This window comes from Notechis scutatus, chromosome 3 (genome assembly GCF_049901735.1).
Source record: "Notechis scutatus isolate UNSWTSFEM ecotype Mainland chromosome 3, rNotScu1.2, whole genome shotgun sequence".
Classification (NCBI taxonomy): Eukaryota; Metazoa; Chordata; class Lepidosauria; order Squamata; family Elapidae; genus Notechis; species Notechis scutatus.
In genome coordinates, this window is record NC_142011.1 from 101164381 (window position 1) to 101189947 (window position 25567).

The 25567-nt window shown below is 40.3% G+C and overlaps 1 protein-coding gene across 1 annotated transcript in view; it reads right to left on the bottom strand.

Moving 5' to 3' along the window:
- The window catches only part of PRG4 (proteoglycan 4), a 34142-nt gene extending 9116 nt beyond the window's left edge, over positions 1-25026 (bottom strand). Inside the window, exons 1-16 of the mRNA XM_087960002.1 lie at positions 24928-25026; positions 22246-22368; positions 17146-17262; positions 10668-10877; positions 8707-8832; positions 7436-7629; positions 5185-7327; positions 4849-5115; positions 4681-4791; positions 4336-4623; positions 4009-4275; positions 3588-3940; positions 3339-3525; positions 2836-3270; positions 344-2766; positions 121-187 (exon numbers count right to left, since the gene is read on the bottom strand). Coding sequence (XP_087816128.1) covers positions 121-187; positions 344-2766; positions 2836-3270; positions 3339-3525; positions 3588-3940; positions 4009-4275; positions 4336-4623; positions 4681-4791; positions 4849-5115; positions 5185-7327; positions 7436-7629; positions 8707-8832; positions 10668-10877; positions 17146-17262; positions 22246-22368; positions 24928-25000 — 7384 coding nt within the window. The 5' untranslated portion in view covers positions 25001-25026. The remainder of the gene's footprint in view (positions 1-120; positions 188-343; positions 2767-2835; positions 3271-3338; positions 3526-3587; positions 3941-4008; positions 4276-4335; positions 4624-4680; positions 4792-4848; positions 5116-5184; positions 7328-7435; positions 7630-8706; positions 8833-10667; positions 10878-17145; positions 17263-22245; positions 22369-24927) is intronic.
- Positions 25027-25567: the final 541 nt, after the last annotated feature.

The window sequence follows — 25567 nt, forward strand, 5'->3', positions numbered from 1 at the left end:
CACTGACACATACATCTCAATGCCTTTCAGAAACATAGTTATGTTCAGGCTTATTACACATTATTTCTATCATACAGGGCTCTAATGCAGCGATGTAGATAATAAGAAAATTGAATATACCTTTGTACAATAGCGGTGTAGCAATCTTTTCTGGTTGAACATAGGTTGTAGTCTTGTTGATAATCATCTGTGGAGATATAATTGTGGAAATGGTAGCATCTCTTGGACTGGAGTAATAGGTGACTTGCCTTTGTGTTGTAGGTTTAACAATAGTGGACCAAGTACAGGAATATGATGTAATTTTGTTTGTTGTAGAAGATAGGGTGCTGGAAGTTGTACTTACTTGTGTTACTGTATTCTTGTTAGTTGGGTTTTCTTTTGTGGTTCCTTTATCTGAAACAAGATTAATTTTTTTATTAGTTATTATGTCTGGATGTTCAGGTTTATTTATTTGAGGGGAGGTTGTAGTTTCAATAGTTAATGTCCGAGTAATTTTGGTAATGGTGTCTGCCCTTCTCTTTTTATCATTATCATTTGGGCTAGGTAAACTAAGATTTGATTCTGTTGTGATAGCTGTAGTTTTTGTGGTGTTACTGCCTGGCCTGTCATCTCCCTCAAAATTAGCAGAATTACTTAAAGGTTTAGATTCTGTTGTGACGCTGAAAGTTGTCTGTGTGTCAGTTTGTGCTATTGTTGTCTTGGCAACTGTTGCAGTTGTTTCCAGTCCATTGATAGCATCACTATTGGGAGAAGGTGACTTTCCTGATATATCAATATATTTTCTTATAATATCCATGTTTATTGTAGTTTCTTTTGGTCTCTTATTTTTAACATTAACTTCAGGAATGGACATGTCACTTCTTTGGTCCATTGTCATTGCTTTTATGACTGCAGTCGTTCCAGTTAGGAAGATGTTTCTGTTATCAGACCTGGTTGTACCCATTGGATTAATCTCTGCAATTGTTGGCTTTGTAACTGTATTAAACTTGTCATTGTTTGTTATATCTGGATTAGTCACTGTAATTGTTGTACCTATAGCATCACTAATCTTATCCAGGTTGTCGTGTCTGATCATATCATCTGGATTGATTATATTATCTGGATCAGTGTGTGTAACTGCTATTTCTGTCACTGCAGTAGTCCCGTCTAGATTGTCACCATAATCATCTTTACCACGAGCAGTTTTGTCCTCCTGATTAGTAACAATTGTTGTGCCTGTAAAAGGCATAGTCTTATCTGGTTTGACATCTGTAATGATATCATCTGGATTGGATGTACCATTGTGATCAGTCAGTGCAAAGGTTGCAGTTATGACTGTAGTAGTATTGTTAGGATTGTCATGTTTGTCAATACTATCAGGTTTGGTTGAGTAATCCAAATTAGATGGTGAGATTGTTGTTCCCATCACTGCCATAGTGCTGCCTGGATCAACATTTTTATCAATTCTCTCAGGATTGATTGGGGCTTCTGAATTTATTGATGTCATTGTTGTCTCTGTGACTGGAGAGGCTGATTCTGGAATGTCACTTTTACTAATTCCATCAGGATTGGTTGAATCTTCGGAATTCATTGGTGTACTTATCTCTACAAATGGAGTTCCTGTTTCTGGATTCTGATTTATATATATTCCATCGGGATTAGTTTTATATTTCAGATTAGAAGGTGTAAATGTAGCTTTTGTAATTGCAGAGATTTGGTCAGTAATGTCACTTTTATAAATCTCATCCTGACCAGTTGTGTAATCTGAATTTGTTGGTGTCCTTGTGATCTTAATGGCAGGAGCATTTGTTTTGATATTTGGAATAGTGGGTGTAATTATTGATTCTGTCATGGAAAAAAGAATTTCTGGATTGTCCCTTTTAGGACTGGATTCATCTTGACCAGACTTTGTGATTGCTGTTTCTGTTACTGCTGTACTTCTGTCTGGCTTGTCACTTTTACCAATCCCATCAGTGCTGGTTGTGTCATCTGTTTCTAGATTGTCACTTTTATGACTGGTCTCATCTTGGCCAGTCTGTGTAATGGCTGTTTCTGTCACGGCTGAAGTTCTCTCTGGATTGTCACTTTTATCAGCTACATCAGGACTTGTGTATTCTGAATTTGTTGCTGACATTGTTGCTTCTGTGAAAGCTGTGCTTGTTTCTAAATTGTCACTTTTATGACTGGTCTCATCTTGGCCAGTCTGTGTAATGGCTGTTTCTGTCACAGTTGAAATTTTATCTGGATTGTCACTTTTATCAGCTACATCAGGACTTGTGTATTCTGAATTTGTTGCTGACATTGTTGCTTCTGTGACAGCTGTGCTTGTTTCTGGATTGTCACTCTTGCGACTGGTCTCATCTTGGCCAGTCTCTGTAATGGCTGTTTCTGTCACAGTTGAAGTTCTCTCTGGACTGTCACTTTTATCAGCTACATCAGGACTTGTGTATTCTGAATTTGTTACTGACATTGTTGCTTCTGTGACAGCTGTGCTTGTTTCTGGATTGTCAGTCTTGCGACTGGTCTCATCTTGGCCAGTCTCTGAAATGGCTGTTTCTGTCACAGTTGAAGTTCTCTCTGGATTGTCACTTTTATCAGCTACATCAGGACTTGTGTATTCTGAATTTGTTGCTGACATTGTTGCTTCTGTGACAGCTGTGCTTGTTTCTGGATTGTCAGTCTTGCGACTGGTCTCATCTTGGCCAGTCTGTGTAATGGCTGTTTCTGTCACAGTTGAAGTTCTCTCTGGATTGTCACTTTTATCAGCTACATCAGGACTTGTGTATTCTGAATTTGTTGCTGACATTGTTGCTTCTGTGACAGCTGTGCTTGTTTCTGGATTGACACTCTTGTGACTGGTCTCATCTTGGCCAGTCTGTGTAATGGCTGTTTCTGTCACAGTTGAAGTTCTCTCTGGATTGTCACTTTTATCAGCTACATCAGGACTTGTGTATTCTGAATTTGTTGCTGACATTGTTGCTTCTGTGACAGCTGTGCTTGTTTCTGGATTGTCACTCTTGCGACTGGTCTCATCTTGGCCAGTCTGTGTAATGGCTGTTTCTGTCACAGTTGAAGTTCTCTCTGGATTGTCACTTTTATCAGCTACATCAGGACTTGTGTATTCTGAATTTGTTGCTGACATTGTTGCTTCTGTGACAGCTGTGCTTGTTTCTGGATTGTCACTCTTGCGACTGGTCTCATCTTGGCCAGTCTGTGTAATGGCTGTTTCTATCACAGTTGAAGTTCTCTCTGGATTGTCACTTTTATCAGCTACATCAGGACTTGTGTATTCTGAATTTGTTGCTGACATTGTTGCTTCTGTGACAGCTGTGCTTGTTTCTGATTGACACTCTTGCGACTGGTCTCATCTTGGCCAGTCTGTGTAATGGCTGTTTCTGTCACAGTTGAAGTTCTCTCTGGATTGTCACTTTTATCAGCTACATCAGGACTTGTGTATTCTGAATTTGTTGCTGACATTGTTGCTTCTGTGACAGCTGTGCTTGTTTCTGGATTGTCACTCTTGCGACTGGTCTCATCTTGGCCAGTCTGTGTAATGGTTGTTCTGTCACAGTTGAAGTTCTCTCTGGATTGTCACTTTTATCAGCTACATCAGGACTTGTGTATTCTGAATTTGTTGCTGACATTGTTGCTTCTGTGACAGCTGTGCTTGTTTCTGGATTGTCAGTCTTGCGACTGGTCTCATCTTGGCCAGTCTCTGTAATGGCTGTTTCTGTCACAGTTGAAGTTCTCTCTGGATTGTCACTTTTATCAGCTACATCAGGACTTGTGTATTCTGAATTTGTTGCTGACATTGTTGCTTCTGTGACAGCTGTGCTTGTTTCTGGATTGTCACTCTTGCGACTGGTCTCATCTTGGCCAGTCTGTGTAATGGCTGTTTCTGTCACAGCTGAAATTTTATCTGGATTGTCACTTTTATCAGCTACATCAGGACTTGTGTATTCTGAATTTGTTGCTGACATTGTTGCTTCTGTGACAGCTGTGCTTGTTTCTGGATTGTCACCTTGCGACTGGTCTCATCTTGGCCAGTCTCTGTAATGGCTGTTTCTGTCACAGTTGAAGTTCTCTCTGGATTGTCACTTTTGTCAGCTACATCAGGACTTGTGTATTCTGAATTTGTTGCTGACATTGTTGCTTCTGTGACAGCTGTGCTTGTTTCTGGATTGTCACTCTTGCGACTGGTCTCATCTTGGCCAGTCTCTGTAATGGCTGTTTCTGTCACAGTTGAAGTTCTCTCTGGATTGTCACTTTTATCAGCTACATCAGGACTTGTGTATTCTGAATTTGTTGCTGACATTGTTGCTTCTGTGACAGCTGTGCTTGTTTCTGGATTGACACTCTTGCGACTGGTCTCATCTTGGCCAGTCTCTGTAATGGCTGTTTCTGTCACAGTTGAAGTTCTCTCTGGATTGTCACTTTTATCAGCTACATCAGGACTTGTGTATTCTGAATTTGTTGCTGACATTGTTGCTTCTGTGACAGCTGTGCTTGTTTCTGGATTGTCACTCTTGCGACTGGTCTCATCTTGGCCAGTCTGTGTAATGGCTGTTTCTGTCACAGTTGAAGTTCTCTCTGGATTGTCACTTTTGTCAGCTACATCAGGACTTGTGTATTCTGAATTTGTTGCTGACATTGTTGCTTCTGTGACAGCTGTGCTTGTTTCTGGATTGACACTCTTGCGACTGGTCTCATCTTGGCCAGTCTCTGTAATGGCTGTTTCTGTCACAGTTGAAGTTCTCTCTGGATTGTCACTTTTATCAGCTACATCAGGACTTGTGTATTCTGAATTTGTTGCTGACATTGTTGCTTCTGTGACAGCTGTGCTTGTTTCTGGATTGTCAGTCTTGCGACTGGTCTCATCTTGGCCAGTCTGTGTAATGGCTGTTTCTGTCACGGCTGAAGTTCTCTCTGGATTGTCACTTTTGTCAGCTACATCAGGACTTGTGTATTCTGAATTTGTTGCTGACATTGTTGCTTCTGTGACAGCTGTGCTTGTTTCTGGATTGTCACTCTTGCGACTGGTCTCATCTTGGCCAGTCTGTGTAATGGCCGTTTCTGTCACAGTTGAAGTTCTCTCTGGATTGTCACTTTTATCAGCTACATCAGGACTTGTGTATTCTGAATTTGTTGCTGACATTGTTGCTTCTGTGACAGCTGTGCTTGTTTCTGGATTGACACTCTTGCGACTGGTCTCATCTTGGCCAGTCTCTGTAATGGCTGTTTCTGTCACAGTTGAAGTTCTCTCTGGATTGTCACTTTTATCAGCTACATCAGGACTTGTGTATTCTGAATTTGTTGCTGACATTGTTGCTTCTGTGACAGCTGTGCTTGTTTCTGGATTGTCACTCTTGCGACTGGTCTCATCTTGGCCAGTCTCTGTAATGGCTGTTTCTGTCACAGTTGAAGTTCTCTCTGGATTGTCACTTTTATCAGTTATGCTAAGCCTATTTGTGTTATCTGAATTTGTTGGTGTCTGCCCTGTGTCTGTGACAAAAGTGCTTGTTTCTGGATTGTCAGTTTTGTGCCTGGTCTCATCTTGACCAGACTTTGTGATTGCTCTTGTCACTGCAGTAGTTTGGTCTGATTTGTCACTGTTATCAACTCCATTGGGATTGGTCCTGTCATTCATACTAGTTGTGAAAATTGTTGATTCTGTCACTGCTGACATTTTGTCTGGATTGTTCCTTTTATCAATTCCATCAGGACCAGTTCTGTGTCCTGAATTTTTTGGTGTTCTTCCTATCTCGGTGACAGGATTGTTTGTTTCTAGATTGTCATTTTTATTACTTGTCTCAAATGGACCAGTCTGTGTAATTGAGGTCTTTGTCACTGCAGTAGTTCGATGTGAATTGTCACTTTTATCAACTACATGAGGTCTGGTTGTTTCATGTGAATTAGTTAGTGACATTGTTGTCTCTGTGACAGACATGCTTGTATCTAGATTGTCCGTTTTATGACTGGACTCATCTTGTCCAGTCTGTGTAATTGCTGTTTCTGTCACTGCTGAAGGTGTGTCTGGATTGTCACTTTTATCAACTGCATCAAGACTAGTTCTTTCATTTGGAGTAGTTGGCGTAATTGTTTCTTCAGTCACTGCAGAAGTTCTATCTAGATTATCATTTTTATCAATTCCAACTGGATCAGTTGTGTAATCTGAATTTGTTGGTTTCCTTGTTGTCTCTCTGACTGTAATATTTCTTTCTACACTGTCATTTTTATGACTTTTTTTACTTTGACTAGTCTGTTTATTTGTGGTGTCCATTGTTGGAGTAGTTTTCTCTGGATTGTCTCTTTTATCATGTTCATCAGAAGTTGTTGGTGTTGTGTCTGCTCTTCTGTTTGCATGTTTAATATCTGTTGTTACAGTCCCTTTTCTTGCAGTAGTTATATCTTTTGTATTAGTTTCATCCATTGTCGTATTTGTTTTCATTGTTGCTGTAACTTTGTCATATAAACTAGGTTCGTTCTTATCATCTCTTGACATTGCTACAGTAGTAGTAGCTCTGTTAGACATCCTTGTTATTGCTTTAAGTGTGGAAGGCATGGGGTTTGAAGAAATAACATTTTCATGTTTCTTCATAGTTACCATAGTTTCAGCAGGCAATGATATTCTACTGGTTTTAGAAGCAGCACTAGATTGCAAACCTAATGGTTTTGTGGTAGTAATTTTGAAGAGTGAAATAACATGCTCAGAATGGGGATTTGGGAAATAGCTAACATAATCACCCAGAGTTGTTGTAATACCTTTATTTCCTTGGGTTGTGGGCTCTGTAGTACTCTGCTTTGTAGACGTAGATGGCAGCTTCACAGTAGTTGTGGTATAGGATGGATTTGTGGTACTTGTGGTGGTTGGCTTATTTGTGGTGGCGATGGTGGTAGTTGTGGGTGGCAGTTTTGTTGTTGCTGTGATTGGTGGCAGCTTTGTGGTGGTACTTGTAGTGGATGGCAGCTTTGTGGTGGTGGTGGTAGTAGATGGAAGTGTGGTGCTGGTGGATGGCAGCTTTGTTGTCATTATTGTGGTGGGTAGTGGCTTTATAGCAGCAGTAGTGGATGTTAGCTTTGTTGTGGTTGTGGCTGTGGTAGAAGCCATTTTTTTTATAGTTGTAACAGATGGCTGCCTTGTGGTTGTGGTTGGAAGCTGTGTTGTTGTTGTGGATGACGTAGATGGCTGAATTGTGCTTGTGGTGGATGGCATCTTTGTTGTGGCTGTGGTGGATGGCATCTTTATTGTGGCTGTGGTGGATGGCACCTTTGTTGTGGCTGTGGTGGATGGCACCTTTGTTGTGGCTGTGGTGGATGGCACCTTTGTTGTGGCTGTGGTGGATGGCACCTTTGTTGTGGCTGTGGTAGACGGCATCTTTGTTGTGGCTGTGGTGGGTGCCATCTTTGTTGTGGCTGTGGTGGGTGCCATCTTTGTTGTGGCTGTGGTGGATGGCACCTTTGTTGTGGTTGTGGTAGGTGAAATCTTTGTTGTGGTTGTAACAGAAGGCTGCCTTGTTGTAGTGATATTTATAGTAGTTGTGGTAGCCTTTGTTGTTACTGCATTGCCTTCCCCACTACCATCATCCTCTGAAATCACTTTCACTGCTTTGGATGTTGAAGATTTTCTTCTTGATTTTGATGCTTCATGAGCTTAAGCAAAAAAAAAAAAAAAGGGGGGAGAAAATTAAACATTCTATTTTTCATTTCAAAAAATTTTCCCCTGCCAACTTTTCAACACGGTGCTTCAGATCCCATAGATTTAAAATGATGAAAGGAATCACCAGGTCTAAAAGCATTAGCAACACATTTTACAGATTTCTGTTAAAGTAATGCTAGTTGAATACCAATTAACAAACCAGTAGTTTGTGATGTTTAGCAAAATTAATTCTGTATTTCAGAAGAGAAAAAAAAGAGGTTACGGAATGATTAGCTATTTATTGACACAATTTCTCTTACTGTATGATCCAATTAAAAAAAATCTAAGCTCAAAATACTTCTGAATATTATCAAAATATTTGAATGGGTTTATACTTTTACCACATGGTTTTGCAATTAATGTAAATCAAAGGGGGGCAGGAGGTAGAAACCTTCATTTCTTTTTGCCTCAACCACTGGCCTCTGAAATTGAAGCTTTCCAAGGCTTCAAATGTCATAAAAGAACACACCAGTAATAGACTAGGCAAATTTGAAATTCTGTGACATCCTAATATCAACTTTACTTCTTCCAGTTTTTTTACAATGTGATGGAAATTGTTTTAAATGAAAACACAAAAGAGAAGTAAATGTTTTGTCTTCTGGCTTGTAGCTTTCCAGATTGCACTAACATGTTTTTAGGTTTATTGACATCTACTCAATACTCCAAATAAAATCCTCAAGGTTTATTTATACTTACTCTCTACTGGAAGATTAGCAGAAAGATCCAAAGGTGTGGTTAAAAATAAGTCAAGATGGTGGCTGAAACAGTGGAATCAAAGCTCTGTCTGTTTTTGTTTTTTAATGTGCATTGCATATGCAACACATGTAAGACACAAACAGAACATTGCTCACATCATCATGCTCATTATATTGACTTTTTTTTTACCTTATCCTGAATACACCCGTAAAGATTAGCAAACATTATTTTTAAATTTTGAAATACTTTTTCAAGATAGAAAAATGTACATTACTTATATGTCGCTTCGATGCAATCCTTATTCCTGGATGTGTAAAAATGGTCAGAAGGCATACCTCTGATTTTTTGTTCTTCTATTGCCTTATCATTATTCTTGCTTGTATCCCCAGTTTCTCCTAATGAAGCTGTTTCTCTCCGAATCGATGAGGATTTTGAAGACGCAGAAGACTGTTCAGAATGCTCTACAGTCATCAGAAAGATAAACATTCTAGAGATTATAATTCTTGTTCACAGATGGAGTCCCTGGGAAGGTGGCACACATAATTTGAGGCTTTAGGTTGCATGTGACCCCCCCCCCCCAAAAAAAATTTTGGGATATGGCCCACCAAAGCTTCCAAATTTGATCCCACAGCTATATTTTTAAGAAGAAAAAAACTTTAAAATAATTAAGATCATGCAGAGATCATCCAACTGTCTTAAATTTTATATTCAGTGGTTCCATTTATAGATAGTCCTCAATTTATGACCAGTCACTTTGCAATTGTTCGAAGTTACAACAGACCAGAAAAAGGAGACTTATGATCCATAAAGTTCCAATGATTGTGGCACCTCCACAACCATGGCCACATGTACAGCCGTTTGCAGCATCCCACAGTCACATGAATGCATTTCACGATGGTTTTGACAAAAACTAGCACTTCCAGTTTTTGGCAAAATCACACCAATAGTGTGTAATATAAGGTTATCATGGCAAACAATAATAATTTGGTAGATTACATTACGATCATATTTGAACAACTCCCTGTAAAACATCCCTAAATTGATTTGGGCCATGCTGAAGGGCACCCAGGCTTTCTTTACATCTCCTTCTCAATCCATACATTTCTTCAAAGGCTTTGTGTAGAAATAACATAACTGCTGATAAGCTTCTATTAGCATCAAAAATATTAAGCTCCATTAGATGTATAATGTGGACAATATTTGAAAACAGGATGGTATGACTTTTGTATCTTTTCAGAGTAGAAACTGAAGGATCCTAAAACTTGTCCTGAAGTTGACTCTTCATAAATATATAAATTGTAAATATTTCAGATTTTGAATGTTGATATTCCAAGTCAACATTTTTAGATACCTGCTGGACTATTATAATTTCCAATCCAAAAAATACTTACAAACCAAAATCTCAAGGTCTGCAGGGTTCAAAATGAAAAAAGCCAATGATGAATGAAAATATAGGTATGTAAGTATATCTACATAATTAAGATTTTCATTAGCTTTTCTCTCTTCTCTTCCATCTTAAAACCTACTTCAAAACAACTGTAATGAAATACAGTGTTTTCTCTGTGTGTATACATATATATACATTTATGAGTGCATATTTGTCACACTATTTACTTTTAGATTAAACAATATTATGCAAAATGTAGACATGGATAAGAAATGCATAAAGTAAGGAAAAATAAAGCAAACATTGTTACAATTGGTTTACATTAGGATCATTCACTATGCTTCATATTTTTCTGTTGCAAAATATTCTTGATTTCTTTCTATCAATCACCACTTCATATACTGCTTTTGTTCTTTAAACTTCTTACCATTCTCTTTTTGAGGCTCATAGCACTCTCAGTTCTCTATTCTGGAGAATCAGGCCTTCTGCAACAATCTTGGGCAGTGAGAGAACAAAGGAACACTTTCTGCTAAAGTCAAATGCAGTCCGTGTCAAAAAAAAAAGGGGTGGGGTCAAGGAAGGTCCCTAAACAGAAGGTTGAGTAGGTAGATTCATCAAACTATTACACACTTAAGTTCCAAAAAAATATACAAGATGGATAAGTATTTGGCTAACAGGCCAACCATAGCAATCAATATTGCAAATTAGATTCTGTGGAAACCATTGAAAGGATGGATCATTGTGACGGAATTTTAAAAAGTGTTTATCAATTCCAACTTGTGTCTTTTTCCTGAACCATGAGGTATAGACAAGGAAATTATATTTGAGTGTGTGTATGTATGTGTGTGTGTGTATACATTGACTGCTAAAACACATTTATTGCCTCCACAAAAATTCAGGTAAGTTTACCTTCCACAGTTTCATGAGACACCGTCTTATGCTTCTTCTTCTTTAAAAACACTGGTTTTGGATTAATTTTGGGTGAACGCTTGGTTGTTGATTTTGGTTTGGAGGTTGTGGCTGGTGGCTTGGTTGTGGTGGTCGTTGCTAGAGTACTTGTTTTGAGGATTGTTTTGGGGCTTGTCAAGGGAGCTCTAGTAGTGGTGACAGTCACTGCTCCTGAACAGTCAAGCATAAACAGTAGATCTCAGTTGAAATTGCTTATGTATAACTTACTTAGCTGATTTAAGTTTGTAATTATTAGCTATTTACTGTTTTAGACAAAAGGCTTGTTAAAAGAAAGTCCATTTTTTAAAAACCCCATATTTCAGCTCTGACCAAATTCTGCTTGCCCACTACCACCTCAATAATTTTTAAAGTAAAGCTTAGTAGTAGGAGTAGTTTTGTCTAAGAATAGAAACAGGTTTAAATTTAATTGCTGTATACCCAAAATTAGATAAATTTGCTGTGATCAATGACCAACTTACAGTATAACTTAAAATAATACTGCATAATAAAAATCTATTATAATATTTTGTAGTCCAACAAATGACATATAAAAAGAACCCAAGATTTTGGACTTCTGTGGTTAATATTAGAATGGTAAACAAGTAATAGATATTCTGTCGGTGGCAACCAGGCTCCTGGAATTCACTCAAGGAAAGGATAAATCAGCTGGCTTGCCATACTCCATGAAATGAGAAATTCTATACAGCCTAATCCACAAGTTCACAGCCTCTGAGAAACAAGCATTGTTATGAACTAAGTAAATGCATTTAATAAAGCTTGACAACCTTACTAGAAAAGCAGGCTCATAATCCTGCACTTCTGATTGGCCCATAAATAGCGAATCATGATTGGTCTCTTCTGGGCAATCTGATTGGCTAATAGCAGGTCGTCTCCCATTGGGCACAGTTTAAACGCTCCAACGCAATTCATTGGTTAATGGGACAGCAGCCAGCTCTATAAAAGAGCTGCTGCTGTCCAAGGCTTTTGCTCTGTTCCTGATAGTTAATAAAGAGTTGAAGTTCACCGTTCACTGCCTCATCTCCGTTCCTTGTGCCCATGCTCAGAACATAACACTGGCGACGAGGGTGGGATGCGGAGACATCAGAGCTGACTGAACACTTACGGAGCACCAAACAGAGCACGTGGCTGAAGGCGCATCTACAATGGCAACATGGCCAGCGGCGCCATACCACCCGCTCCATTTGACCCGGCACATGAAGACTGGGACGCTACGACTGGCAAGAAGCGAGCAGTATTTCTAACCCATTGTGGGCATGCCGTTTTTAAGATGGCAAAAGCACTTGCAAAACCGGCTGAGGTGAAATCCATGGATTGGGACACCCTCGTGCCCATTCTACGGGCCCACTATGCACCCGCAGTGCCAACACTTGTCCGAAGACACGAGTTTTACCAGAGGGACCAACGAAAAGGCGAGAGCGTTGCAGATTTCATCGCTGACCTCCGGAACCTGGGTGGCCTCTGTGGGTTTTCAAACATCGAGGAAGCCATGCGAGACCGCATAGTTCTGGGATTAGATGACGACACGGCGCAGAGCAAGATCATGGCCAAAGGGGACATCGATCTTGCCGATGCCATCGCAGACACTACTGCAGCAGAAGCAACCAGGAAGTCGGCCGCTCGAATGCGCCGCACCAACGCACCGCTCCATAAACTCGCAAATGATACCTCGCCTCGTCCAGAGAGGCACTCAATGACGGCACACCATGAGGACCTCGAATCCCCATCAGATAGTGAAGAGGAAGAGGTCAACCGGCTCCGGTCCGAACGCGACCAACGAGAACAACGAAACCAAAGATTCCCGCGCCAATGCGCTGGTTGCGGGGCAAACCACCCGCAATCAGATTGCAAATTCCTCGATGCGCTCTGCCGTTCCTGTGGAAAGAGAGGCCACATCGCAAAGGTCTGTAGAAGCAAGCGAGGACCCAGTCCAATCCAGAGGAAGAATAACTACCGCCAGACCACAGGAAATCTTCCTGTGAGTCGGGATCACCTGAACCACCAATGGAACAACCACTCCTACAGAAATAAAGCACCTGCCACTTCAACGAGACGAGAAGAGGCACACCAAACCATTACCATCGGCCACACTTCATCCTTAGATGCAAGAAAGATCCGAGTAAGGGTCGCCATGGAGAACCAACCTTGCGTGATGGAAGTCGACTCGGGGTCGTCTCTCTCGATGGTTTCCTGGAAGACCCTCAAACAGCTAATCCCGTCCATCCGTCGTCAGAACCTCAGCGCCCAAAAAATTATACTCAAAGATTACCAGGGAAACAGAATCCCAGTCGTCGGTTCCAGCCTAGTCCAAGTATCATTCAAAAATCGTACCGCATCATTACCACTGACCGTCGTCGATCGTGACCGACCTAGCTTGTTAGGCCTTCAATGGTTCGCCCCACTCGGGATCGAAGTAGCCGGCATTCACCAAGCCGGGAGTGACGACTGGGAGGAGGCACTCGTCCAGGAATTCCAGGACGTTTTTACAGAGAAGCTAGGCAAGTACAAGGGGACCCCGATATCGTTTAACCTCAACCCTGAAGTAGCCCCCATTCGCCTTAAGCCTCGTCGGCTGCCTTTCGCACTCAAGCCAAAGATCGACGAACAGCTCAATAAATTAATAGCCCAGGGTGTTTTAGAACCAACTGACCACGCCTGTTGGGAAACCCCAATAGTAACACGTATCAAACCGGATGGATCGTTAAGAATTTGCTGGGATTACCGGGCCACCCTGAACCACGCACTTCAACAGAGCGCTTACCCGGTGCCGGTGGTTCAACACCTTCTCCACTCCCTGGATGGGGGAAAATATTTGCAAAACTGGATTTAGCGCAGGCGTATCAACAATTACCCGTAGATTCTAAAACCGCGGAAGCACAAACTATCGCCACGCACAGAGGTGCCTTTAAGTGCAATAGACTCCAATTCGGAGTGAGCGTAGCCCGGGATTTTCCAAAGTCTGATGGAGAGACTTTTACAGGGCATAAAAGGGGTCATGCCGTATTTTGATGACGTTTTAATTGCTGCCCCTAACAAAGAAGTATTAGAAAGGCATCTCAGAATGGTTCTCCAAAAATTCAAAGAAGCCGGCCTGAAGGTTAAAAAAATAAATGTCAACTGTGTACTGAGAGTAGAATTCCTTGGATAACTTCTCGATAGACAAGGAATCCACCCCACAGATAACAAGCTAAAAGCAATCAAAAATGCCCCAAGACCTAAGAATAAGACGGACCTCCAAGCCTTCCTGGGACTCATTAACTTTTACAACATCTTCTTGCCCCAGAAGGCGACCGTAGCTGAGCCCCTACATAGACTTCTCGATAAAAGAGCTACCTGGGTCTGGGGACACCGAGAGGAACACGCATTCCGACAAGTGAAAGACTTATTGACCTCCGACGCTGTATTAATGCAGTATAACGAGACATTGCCTTTAACCATTACATGCGACGCATCACCGTTTGGAGTAGGAGCCATTTTAAGTCATGTGTTACCAAACGGAAATGAGGCACCTATTGCGTTTTTTTCAAGAACATTATCAAGGGCTGAAAGGAACTATAGCCAACTCGATAAAGAGGCTCTTGCTGTTGTATCGGCTGTAAAGCGTTTTCATGAATACGTATATGGACGAGCATTTACTATAATTATGGATCACAAGCCGTTGCTCGGTATTATAGCGGGAGACAAGCCAACCCCCTATATATTGTCACCAAGAATGACTCGCTGGTCAGAGTTCCTAGCTGCCTACAATTATCTACTGCAACATCGCCCGGGGAAAGCCATTCCCCACGCTGATGCTTTAAGCCATTCCCCACTTCCGGAAGCCGTCGACGACCCAGCTCCAACCATCAAGACACTCCAAATTGAAACGCTGCACTCGCCGCCGCTAACGGCGAGAGACATCGCCATCGAAACGAAACGAGATCCTGTCCTGGCATGAGTTCTCAGCTGGGTCGATCGAGGGTGGCCAGTCAACGAACCCCATGACAACTTCGTGCCGTTCAAAAGCCGGCAGACTGAACTTTTTTCTCAGAAGGGCTGCATTCTATGGGGAGACAGAGTCGTTGTCCCAGAGAGGCTACAACAGGCAGTATTAAAAGTATTGCACAAGGGACATCCAGGCATCGTGCGCATGAAGGCACTCGCACGAAGCTACGCGTGGTGGCCGGGCATCGATAAGCAGATTGAAGCCTGGGTAACTACTTGTCGAAAGTGCCAAGAAGTCAGCAGTGCCCCACCAAGAGCAACGCCAACCGAGTTGGAAACCCCTCGGGGTTCGTGGTCCCGCATCCACATTGATTTTGTGGGACCCACCAAAGGACACACTTTTCTCCTTACAGTGGATGCCTATTCCAACTGGCTCGAAATCCAAAAAATGAAGACTACTACAACTGACTCAGTCATTAACAAACTAAATAAACTATTCGCAACGCATGGGTTACCAGACGTTTTAGTTTCTGATAACGGTCCCCAGTTCACTGCCCTGGCATTTGAACAGTACCTAGCGGACCGGGGCATCCGCCATGCGCTTACTTCGCCGGCGCACCCTGCGGCCAACGGAAGGGCTGAGCGGATGGTCCAATTCGTCAAAAAGACTCTACACAAGATGGAGCAGGGGGACATTGACGACAAGCTAAACAGAATACTTCTACTCCAACACATCACCCCACACAGCGTCACGAATAAGACTCCAGCTGAACTGTTGATGGGATGGAGACTTCGCTCCCACCTCGACCGCTTACACCCTTCCTACTCACCAGAGAAACCTTTCGGATCTAGCGGAAAGTGTCGCGAGTTCAAGGTAGGCGACTTGGTGTTTGCTAAAAACTTTTCCGGTGAACCGTTGTGGGTCCCAGCAACCATAACCCAACTCACCGGCCCCAGATCCTACCGCCTACAAACCACGGATGGCAAAGTATGGAAACGCCATATAGATCAGCTTCGATCCAGATTGCAACCCATTTCCCGCGACTCCCCTGATTCTCAAACTGGGGGGGGAGGGGATATCGAGGGAGCTGAAAACGAAATAGCTGATGACATAATCAGGGAAAAACAACTGCCAAACGCGCCGACTGAAGAAGAATCAGGAAGGGGTTTGCCTTGCCGCGGAGAAATACCACGATGGAGGCAAGCCCACGGAACCCGGAAACAATCCCAAGAGACCCGGATGACAACAATAGCGAAAACAGGAATAACCGCGCCGAGTCTTTCCTCGGAGAAACGGAACCGTTCATGCCAGACAACTCAGAAAACGTTCCACCGGAACCGGACTGCAGACAGAAACCGGTGGAACAGCGCAAATCGAACAGGCAGGTGAAACGGCCTGCGTATCTATGTGATTACGTCACCACAAACGTCACCTCAAACGAAACCTGGGGGGGAGGGGTGTTATGAACTAAGTAAATGCATTTAATAAAGCTTGACAACCTTACTAGAAAAGCAGGCTCATAATCCTGCACTTCTGATTGGCCCATAAATAGCGAATCATGATTGGTCTCTTCTGGGCAATCTGATTGGCTAATAGCGGGTCGTCTCCCATTGGGCACAGTTTAAACGCTCCAACGCAATTCATTGGTTAATGGGACAGCAGCCAGCTCTATAAAAGAGCTGCTGCTGTCCAAGGCTTTTGCTCTGTTCCTGATAGTTAATAAAGAGTTGAAGTTCACCGTTCACTGCCTCGTCTCCGTTCCTTGCGCCCATGCTCAGAACATAACAAGCATGTTATTAGGAAACTACAATACCACTGTGGAGTTAAAATGTTGAATCCTGTTAAAGTAAAGGACCACTGATGTCTTGAAGCAGTAATATTTGCAAAAGAAGAACCTATGGTGTACCTGTGGTTAAAACCTTCATGATTCAAGAGGCAGACCTATAACTTCAATAATTTATCTTATCTATTTGTTAGATGTTCTTGTAACAAAATCTGGAACAAGCCATATAAAGGCACGTTATTTTTATTGAAGGTATAAACATATGACTGATCTATTTTCCCCCCTTTTGTTCAATTGTATCTGATTCTCAGAAATTTAATGGACAACTCCCTGCACTTTCCTTGATGAGATTTTCTGAAATGGTTTGCATTGCCTCCTTCCTAGGGCTGAGAGAAAGTTACTGGCCCATGGTGGGACTAGAACTCACAGTCTCCCAGTTTTTAACCTGATGCCTTAACCACTTTACCAAATTGACTCTCTCCTGGTCTACAGAGGTGAGAAAACTATGTTCATCCTTGTGAACATTCATAAGGTTGAATATTCCTCCAAATTTCCTTTTCAACATAGAAAACTGATGTGTCAAGTTAATGTTCATGCAACATTTTCAAGTGCAAGGGCTGACCTGAATTGCATTAGGAATAAATCCAAAAGTAAACTTCAGTGTCTATTACAAGCTAGGTGTTGGAAAAGAATCAAAAGATTCTAAGACTTACCTGGACAAGCCTCTTTAAAGTCTGGACAGCACTTGCCAAATTTGTGACAATCTCGATCACAATCACACAGTCTGCCCCGGACATATTGGTCAGTACAGTGTCCTTTACAGGAGAGTTCTACATGAGGTAATGTAGGAAAAATAGCATTCTTGTCTTCAGAATTGCAATTATATCTTCATTATATTACTACTATCAAGTTTCAATGGTGAAAATTAACATTTATATAGAAGAATAGATTATTTTTAACAGTGGAAACATGATTGTGAATCCACACACTAGTCCCTGAAAACCCACTCATTCATTGTTGCCAAGTAGTTGTAAAAAAGCCCTAAACATTATACTAATTCATGACCTCAGAACATAATCACTAAAACATATTATTTAGATAATATAATTACATGTTTGGGGAGCATATTTGTTTTCTGTTTTGTAATTGTAAAGTTGTAAATATTGCAAAGTAAACTTGTTTATACCCTTTAGATTTTATGATGAAAGTTGCAGATAATTATCAAATACAACATAGCATATGTCTTTCTCACTAAATCCATTTTTTTTTCCCAATTTGAATATCAAGCAGTTGTAGAATCTACCGTGTTTCTCATATAATAAGGCTGGGTCTTATTTTTTTTTGAGCCCCGAAAAAATGGCTAGGCCGTCTTTTCAGGGGTGACTTAATTTTTCCCCCCTTGCATCTTCGGGCGGGTGGGCAGCGATGGCTTGGATGTTGACCTCGGCGTTGGTGGGGCACTTTGTACCAGGGTCAACGCAGGCAGCACCATATCCGGGTGTGCAACAAAAGTACTTCCTAACGGCAAGCCCCCCCACCATTCCCCCCATTTCGCATGTTTTAATATAGGCCTTAATTTGGGAGGAGGGGCTTAATTTCATTTCATGCCTATAAAACATGCTGGGACTTCCTATTGGGGGAGGCCATATTGTTGGAGAAACAGGGTATCACCAAGATATTGTGATAAAGCTACTGTTTCTAAACCAAATCATCTATAAAGTCCCCAGTTACAAAATGAATGAACAATGATAGGAGAACACCCACACGGATTCTTCCCTATGTAATGTGGTCAATAAGAATGAGGGAGGACTGGAGAAGATGCTTGTATTGATCTAAATTAGTTCATTTGGAATTGATAGTCTGTCTAGTAATACTGAGATCAGGAGTGAGATTCAAAAATTCCAGGACTTCCAGTGGCGTTTCCGTCGAAGATGGACCAGAGACCACGATCATGCATGGCCTTGATCCGTGCTTGCCCTGTTGGAGGGGTCCCTGAGGGACCAAACCATCTGACCCACCTTGTAGGGGTGGGGGGAAGAGGGGAATACTGCCAGCTGGGTTGAGGGGAGCCACATCTCCCCTCCCTGGTTTGGTATCTACTCCCCTAGAAGGCAGGGAGAAGCGGCAGTTTAATGGCTGCCCTGAAGACAAGAAGCTGCCGGGACTTAAGTTTGTGCTGGAAAGTGGAAGTGATGAGTGGCATGTAATTGGATAAAAGACTTTGAATACATTTTTTATAACCCCAAAAAGTGGAAAGAAAGAGTCCTTGTTTAGAAGAATGGTAGCGGCGAACGGGGAATATAAGGTAAAGGAAAAACCGGAAATAAAAGAATTATCTGAAAACAGAGATTAAATTTGAACTAATATACAGAATTGGACATTAATTAGACATTGGGTAAAATGCTGGATTTATTTGGAATGGATAAAATTTAACATTAATACTACGGAAAAGAGAATTAAAAATTTAAAAACTTTGAAAAGAAAGTGATATAGAGCACCACCTAATGGTTAAAGATTTTCCTCTTTTATGCATTTATGGGAAATTACTGGTCAAATAAATATTTAAAAGAAAGAAGAAATGGAATAAAAAATTATTAATACATCAAGAACCCCGGAAGATTTTTAAAAACGGGGGACTACAGTAAAATATAAAGGAATGCAATATTTTGGGACTGCTGGAGGTTGACTGTGACAAAAAAACAGAAGAAAGAGAAAGTGAGAGAAACGGAGACTTTTTGGCAAAGACTATAATAGAAAAATTTGATCTTTAATAAAGAAATGGAAGAAATAAGCAAAGAATTTAAGTCAGAGCTGCAAACTGTGAGAGGTATGTTAAAAGAAAGAATGAGATTGCTGGATACAATGATTAGTGAAATGATTAGAGGAAAACAACAGCCTAGAAAAATTTGGAGAACAAGAACCATTGCCAAAGGATATAGAAGGATTTAAAATAGAGACACTGACAACAGAGACAACAAATAAAAGAGATAAGGCTCCCAAGACTAAGAAGAAGAAGAAAGAATTATATAAGAAGAAACCCTAAAAAAGAGCATTGAAAAAAGAGTGGGGGAAAACATGGCTGATAGGCAGAGGGGAATAAAAATAATACTAGAAGGAAAAAAGAAGAAAGACTGGGGAAACTTAGAAAAGGGAAAGCTGGCTAAAATTAAAAGAAATAACAAAGCCGAGAAATTTAGAGATAAGGGTTAGGGATTTTATAAGGGGGATACCACATGGGAATGTATATTGGTACTTAGTTTAAAACTTGCTGGGAAATATTTTAGGACTGTATATTTGCTGGGAAATATTTTAGGACTGGATCTTTGGTTATTCGGGTTTTCTCCCGCGTAAGATTGGAAGTATCTAGGCAACGTTTCGATGAAGTCTCATTCATCATCTTCAGGCTTGTGTCTTCAGCTCTGTGCTTCTCAGAGTGATGTGAACTTGCAGCTGCTTCTTCCTTTTAACTGCTAGTGGGGTGTGACTTGATTGGGTGGGGGCTTGGCTGTGTTCTGATTGGGTGGGGGTGTGTTCTCATTGGTTGGGGGTTTGGCTGTGTTCTGATTGGTTGGGGTTGGCCGTGTTCTGATTGGCTGGAGGTGTGTTCTGTTCAGGTGGGGGCTTGGATGTGCTCAGGTTAGTCTTAGTTGCTGGGGATTTGAGCTGGTGAGCTGTGATCTTGCTGTTTGGCTTCGTCAGAACAGTGGTCAAGTCACCCACTGCAGTGCTGCATCTTCATGGTGGGAGATGATCAGTTGCTGAAGATGAACAGCATATATATATATATATATATATATATATATATATATATATATATATATATATTCTTAAGTTTTATATATATATTAAGGGGTACTTACATGTATGGCATTCAGCTTTGTTCAGGTATTTTCCCACGTCATTGTAATTGTGCTTTTAAAGTTGTAGCAACATTTCAGCAGAATCTCATCTGCCATCATCAGGCTTCTGTATAGTGTCTGTCTTACAGACAGAATCATCTCTATCTTAAAATATATACATTTTAAAATATACAATTGATTATTTAATGGATATTAGAAGTGTATAATGAGAGTATTTTATTATGATTAAAGTAGGGGAATGGAAAACACCATGTGGATCCTAAATACATTGGCTTTATTTTACTTTTACTTTTTTTAGATTGTTTATTATATATCGGCTTAGAGAAAATTAAGGATAATAATGATGTGTAATGTAAAATAAAATAGGTGGTAGGCTGAAAATGGAAATAATAGGGGATAAAGAATTGAAAACCTATGTGTGGATGAAATGATATTGATATTGAACTAATGAATTGAAATATGAAATTTATTTAAAGATGAATGAAATGGATAATGATATGAGATGATATTATATAAGATTAATGGGAATGAAAGTATGACTATGTACAAGTGTTATAATCCGGAATCATGTTGCTCACGTGAAGAGATGTGTAAAAATAAAAATAAATAAAAATCTTTTAATTAAAAAAAAGATTCCAACAACCTGTCATCTACCATAGTGGGTGTGGCCATGGTGGGTGTGGTCTACCAGAACTTCCAAGAGGGTCATTTTTCACCTTCCCCAGAGTCCGGAGGCTTCCCTCAGGCCTCTGGGAGGGTGAAAATAGCCTCCCCCCAGGCTCCATAGGCCCTCTGGAAGCCAGAAACAGGCCCATTTCCAGACTTCCAGAACTTCCAAGAGGGCTGTTTTTCACCCTCCCAGAGCCTCTGCATCGACCCTGCACTTACCTACATCCAAAATGGGCTACTTGGAGACTCCGGGGAGGGGAGGGGAGGGGTAGGCAGGGCCAGCCAGTCAGTTCAACTACCAGTTCAGCAAACCAGATGTAAACTTAACACCCGGTTTGTTAGGAATGTAAGTCACCTAACAGCTATTTGAGTTGCACAATATATAAACCAAGATAGACATTTTAATACTGTCTCTTTAAGGGAATGCCAAAAAAAAAACCACCTGTAATTGGATGTGGTTTCTCAAACGGCCATAAGATGGAGCCAGAAACCTGGGTTGTTTAGTCTTAGTCTTAGTCTCATAAGAAGTCTCAGTGAGTCTCTCTGTTTCCTTCTGTTGGAGAGTTTTGCCGTTCCTTCTAATTCATGGATTTGATGTAAGTCTGATACTGAACTGTTTTTGACACTGGACTTTGTTATTGGATTATCCCTGGACTGAAAACTGACTGATTTAACCTGTGAATGACTTTGGACTGCTTGTTTTGAACTTTGCTTAAACCTTTCTGGAAGTAAAAACCTACATTTACTGTACAGTGTATCTGTGTGCTGTGTGTGTATTATTCAAACACTACTCTCAAATATGTCTCCCTGTATGCACTCATTTCACTATATAAGTGGACAATTTCCATTATGGTGAGAATGCTGTATGTGAACTATATCTTGTCTGCATGATATTTGCTCCTAGGTGATATGTTTTGTTTCCCTGAAGATTCCTGTACAGAAGCATATACATTTCTGTATATGTATATATCTACATATGATTCTTATACATTTTATATAGGAGTTATTCACATGATATGAAATAGTCATTATTCCCAGAGGAATTATTTTTTTTGTGCTAGAAAAAGCAGTTTAGAGATTGCAAACATTCCCATTCTTAAAACATGGCAAGGGATGGGCTGAATGAAACCTGGTATAAAATAAATGAGATAAATATCCAATTAACAATTACATCCAATTAATCCCCAGTCACAGCTACATATAACAGTTAGTTATGTTCTATCACTCTGAGGAAAACATTATTTTAGTGGAACAGAACGTTAAACAGGCTGAGTGCAGACCTACCTGCCAGGCAGACTTGTTCATAATCAGGACAGCACTCCTGAAATTGTTGGCAGTTACTGTCACATTGGCAGCCAGGAGTCCTAGAATACCCTTCTGTACATCTCCCTGCACAGCTTGATACACCTAAAAGCACACAGAATTGCCACACCAGATTGGTAGGTTAGGAGAGAATGAATGGTAAAGCATCAGGAGACAGCAAAGAATTTGTATTCCTCTAGAAACACAAATCTTGATTCCATCGGAACACAAGCAACATGTCTTAAATTCACTTATGTTACAAATAGAAATGTTTTCCAAGTAAATAAGGTGGTTTTTTTTTTAGTTCTTACTAATAGTTTTTTCTATGTAAACAATCGCAGAAGTGAAACAGCATAACAACAGTTTTCTGTATATTGATATCCTATAAAATAGTCTTGTCCCAGCCTGATGGCCTTAAAATGTATAGGGGCAACTTTTTCCATAACTGAAAACCAGAATTGCCTTTAGCTATCAGCTCTTGAAGAATTAAACATATTCAGAATTTGCTCTGTGACATTTTTTACTTAATAAAATATATTTACTTCTATTACCAAATAATATAATCCTAGAGATACATTGAAGTTACACTGTGATATTATAATATGTATTGGTCTGCTTTTTTTACATCCACTTTATGTCTCTCATGGCAAAAGTAGTAGATTGATCTTATATTTGCACAAAAGGTTAGTCCAGATATGTCCACAAGGAAGACCAAGAACAGGCATGTGGATCACTGGGGACAGAGTAGTAAAGCTGCACGTCATCAGCATATTTATGATATCTCATCCCATGGCATCAGATGATTTTAGTCAACAGTTTTATGTAGATGTTGAAAAGGATTGGAGACTGAATCCCAAGTGGGTGTGGGCTGAATCTCTCACTTCTATCAGCACTGATTGGGACCAGCCTTGGAAAAAGAAGCCAAATAAGTACAATACTTCATGAACCAGCCCTAAACTTTGCAGCTGGCCTAAATGATGGTTGATGGTATTGAAAGCCACTGAGAGGTCAAGGAGACCAAGGATGATATACTACCCCCATCCCTGTCTTGCAAGAGATCACTCACAAGTATGACCAATACCATTTCTCTCTCATAATCCATGAAATCTGAATGAAAGGAGTCCAGATTAATCCATGTCATCTAGGAGCTGCAACACAACCATTTTTCCACAACCTCCCCTAGAAAAGGGGTGGTGGGAAGCTGAATGAAAATTGTCCAAGCAGGTTGGGCTCAATGATGATTTCTTGAGGAGGTTGTGAACAAAGGCGTCCTTAAATGGTGCCAGAAACATCCTTTCCTGCAGTAATGTATGGCCAATACCACTGCCTGGGCCCACCTACAGGTCACTGTCCTGGAGGCTTTCACCAACCAGGTGGGGCAAGGATCTAATAAGCAAGTAGTTGTGTTGATACCCCCAAGGACCCTGTCAACTTCCTCAAGTCCAACAAGTTCAAAACGCTCCCAGATAATTGAACAAGACCATTCCCTGGCCATCTCCACTGGACCCTGCTCCATGCTTGGCCTCAAATGAAGACTGGATTTGAGCAATTTTCTCCATCAGGTGTTTGACAAATTACTCTGCATGGCCCTGTAAATGATTGTCCAAGTCTTTTTCCTACAGAGGACTGGGTGATCTTCAAAAGGGCCATTGGGTGACCCTCAATTTCACCCAATAATGATGCTTTGCCATTCTTATTGCCACGAGGTAGTCCTTAACGGTGGCTCTGACCCATGTCCAGTTGAATTTTTCTTACTTTTCCTCTAACAGCACTCTAGCTATCTTTTGGATCTTTTCAGCACTGTTGTTGTATAAATTACATTGCAACTCTAATTAGAACTGAGCTTTGTCTCTGTAGTATGTATGGCAGCTTATCCTCTTTGAAGTTCTCTAAAGACCATTACATAGAATTGAGGACAATCTTCTCTTTCCAACCTCCTTTCTAGTACCTCCCTTTAACATGACATTAATATGTTAAAGAAAATAGACCATATAATAGAAAACTTTGTCCAGGACAGGCATCAAAGATTTTGAACAAAAACCAGTGCGAGAAATGCGTTTTAAAACTTATCTTATTTTACAGTTTTGAACCAATAAGTGAGACAAAACCTGGAAAACCTTCAAAACTTTCTCTTCCTTAAATTGTATAATATAATGCACAGTTATTAAAGTATACCTATTGTTAAAAGTATATAAGGCAAACATTTGTATGCATAAATGCATAACGTTATTACAGTAACTTTGTAAAAATTGAGCACATCAGGCAAAAAATGCAAACAAGTGTGAGAATGTCTGGAGAAGTATGCACAGCATACACAGTTTAGGTTTTTTAAAAAGAAAATCTCTCAAATGAGAATGCCAAAAGGATGGGGGGGGAAATGAAGCAATGAGTAATCCAGATTGGCAGATTATCAAACCTTAAAATCTATATGGTGAGTCCTTCCTATCTTTTTAGGAGAAGAAAAATTAATTACTGAGGGGGAAAAATCCTTTAAATGACATCTCTCTGGGTAACATAAATACAAGTACCATCCTGTGTGTGCTTTCCCTCCTATATATTTGTTTTCCTTTTTTCCTCTCAAACTATACAATTCCATTTAAGCATTTGAGCTGCCATTCTCAAGCCATTTTCAAATGCTTGTTTTTGCTTGACATTTTACAGTACCTTGTGAAGAAACTTGCTGCATTAAGGACAGTGAAAATAAAAGTAGGGTGATCTGGTACATATTCCATGCCATGGTAACTTTTAATGTGCACTTGTTTCCTTTAAATAATAAAATATAATTTATTATAATATAAATAATGCATTTGTAATGACCAAAGCACTTCAGGACTTTACTTTTATGCACAAAGTCATGCATATTTCATTGTGTTAAAGAACACTTTCTTTAAACTATAATGGTGTGTGTGTGTGTGTGTATACCATTATGTGTGTGTATGTATGTATTTATATCAACATACATGCACACACAAATACACACACATTTATATTTACACGCATTTATATATACACACAAACAGAAACACATACATATATACTATTCATCATATCAATATAAATTTAATATTATACCATTAATTTGACATTCTTACCAACTAAATTATATATTAGACTTTTTTCATATTAACTAAGCATGAACAATACATTTAAGAAAGATAGTCAAGATGACAAATATTAAAATTTTGCTCAAAAGAATTACTAGACAACAAGTATTTTATGGACACATTTATCTTTCACTATATGAAATAGATAATAGATAAAATGGATTATATATAAAACTCATAAATTCTGCTCCCTTTCTCCT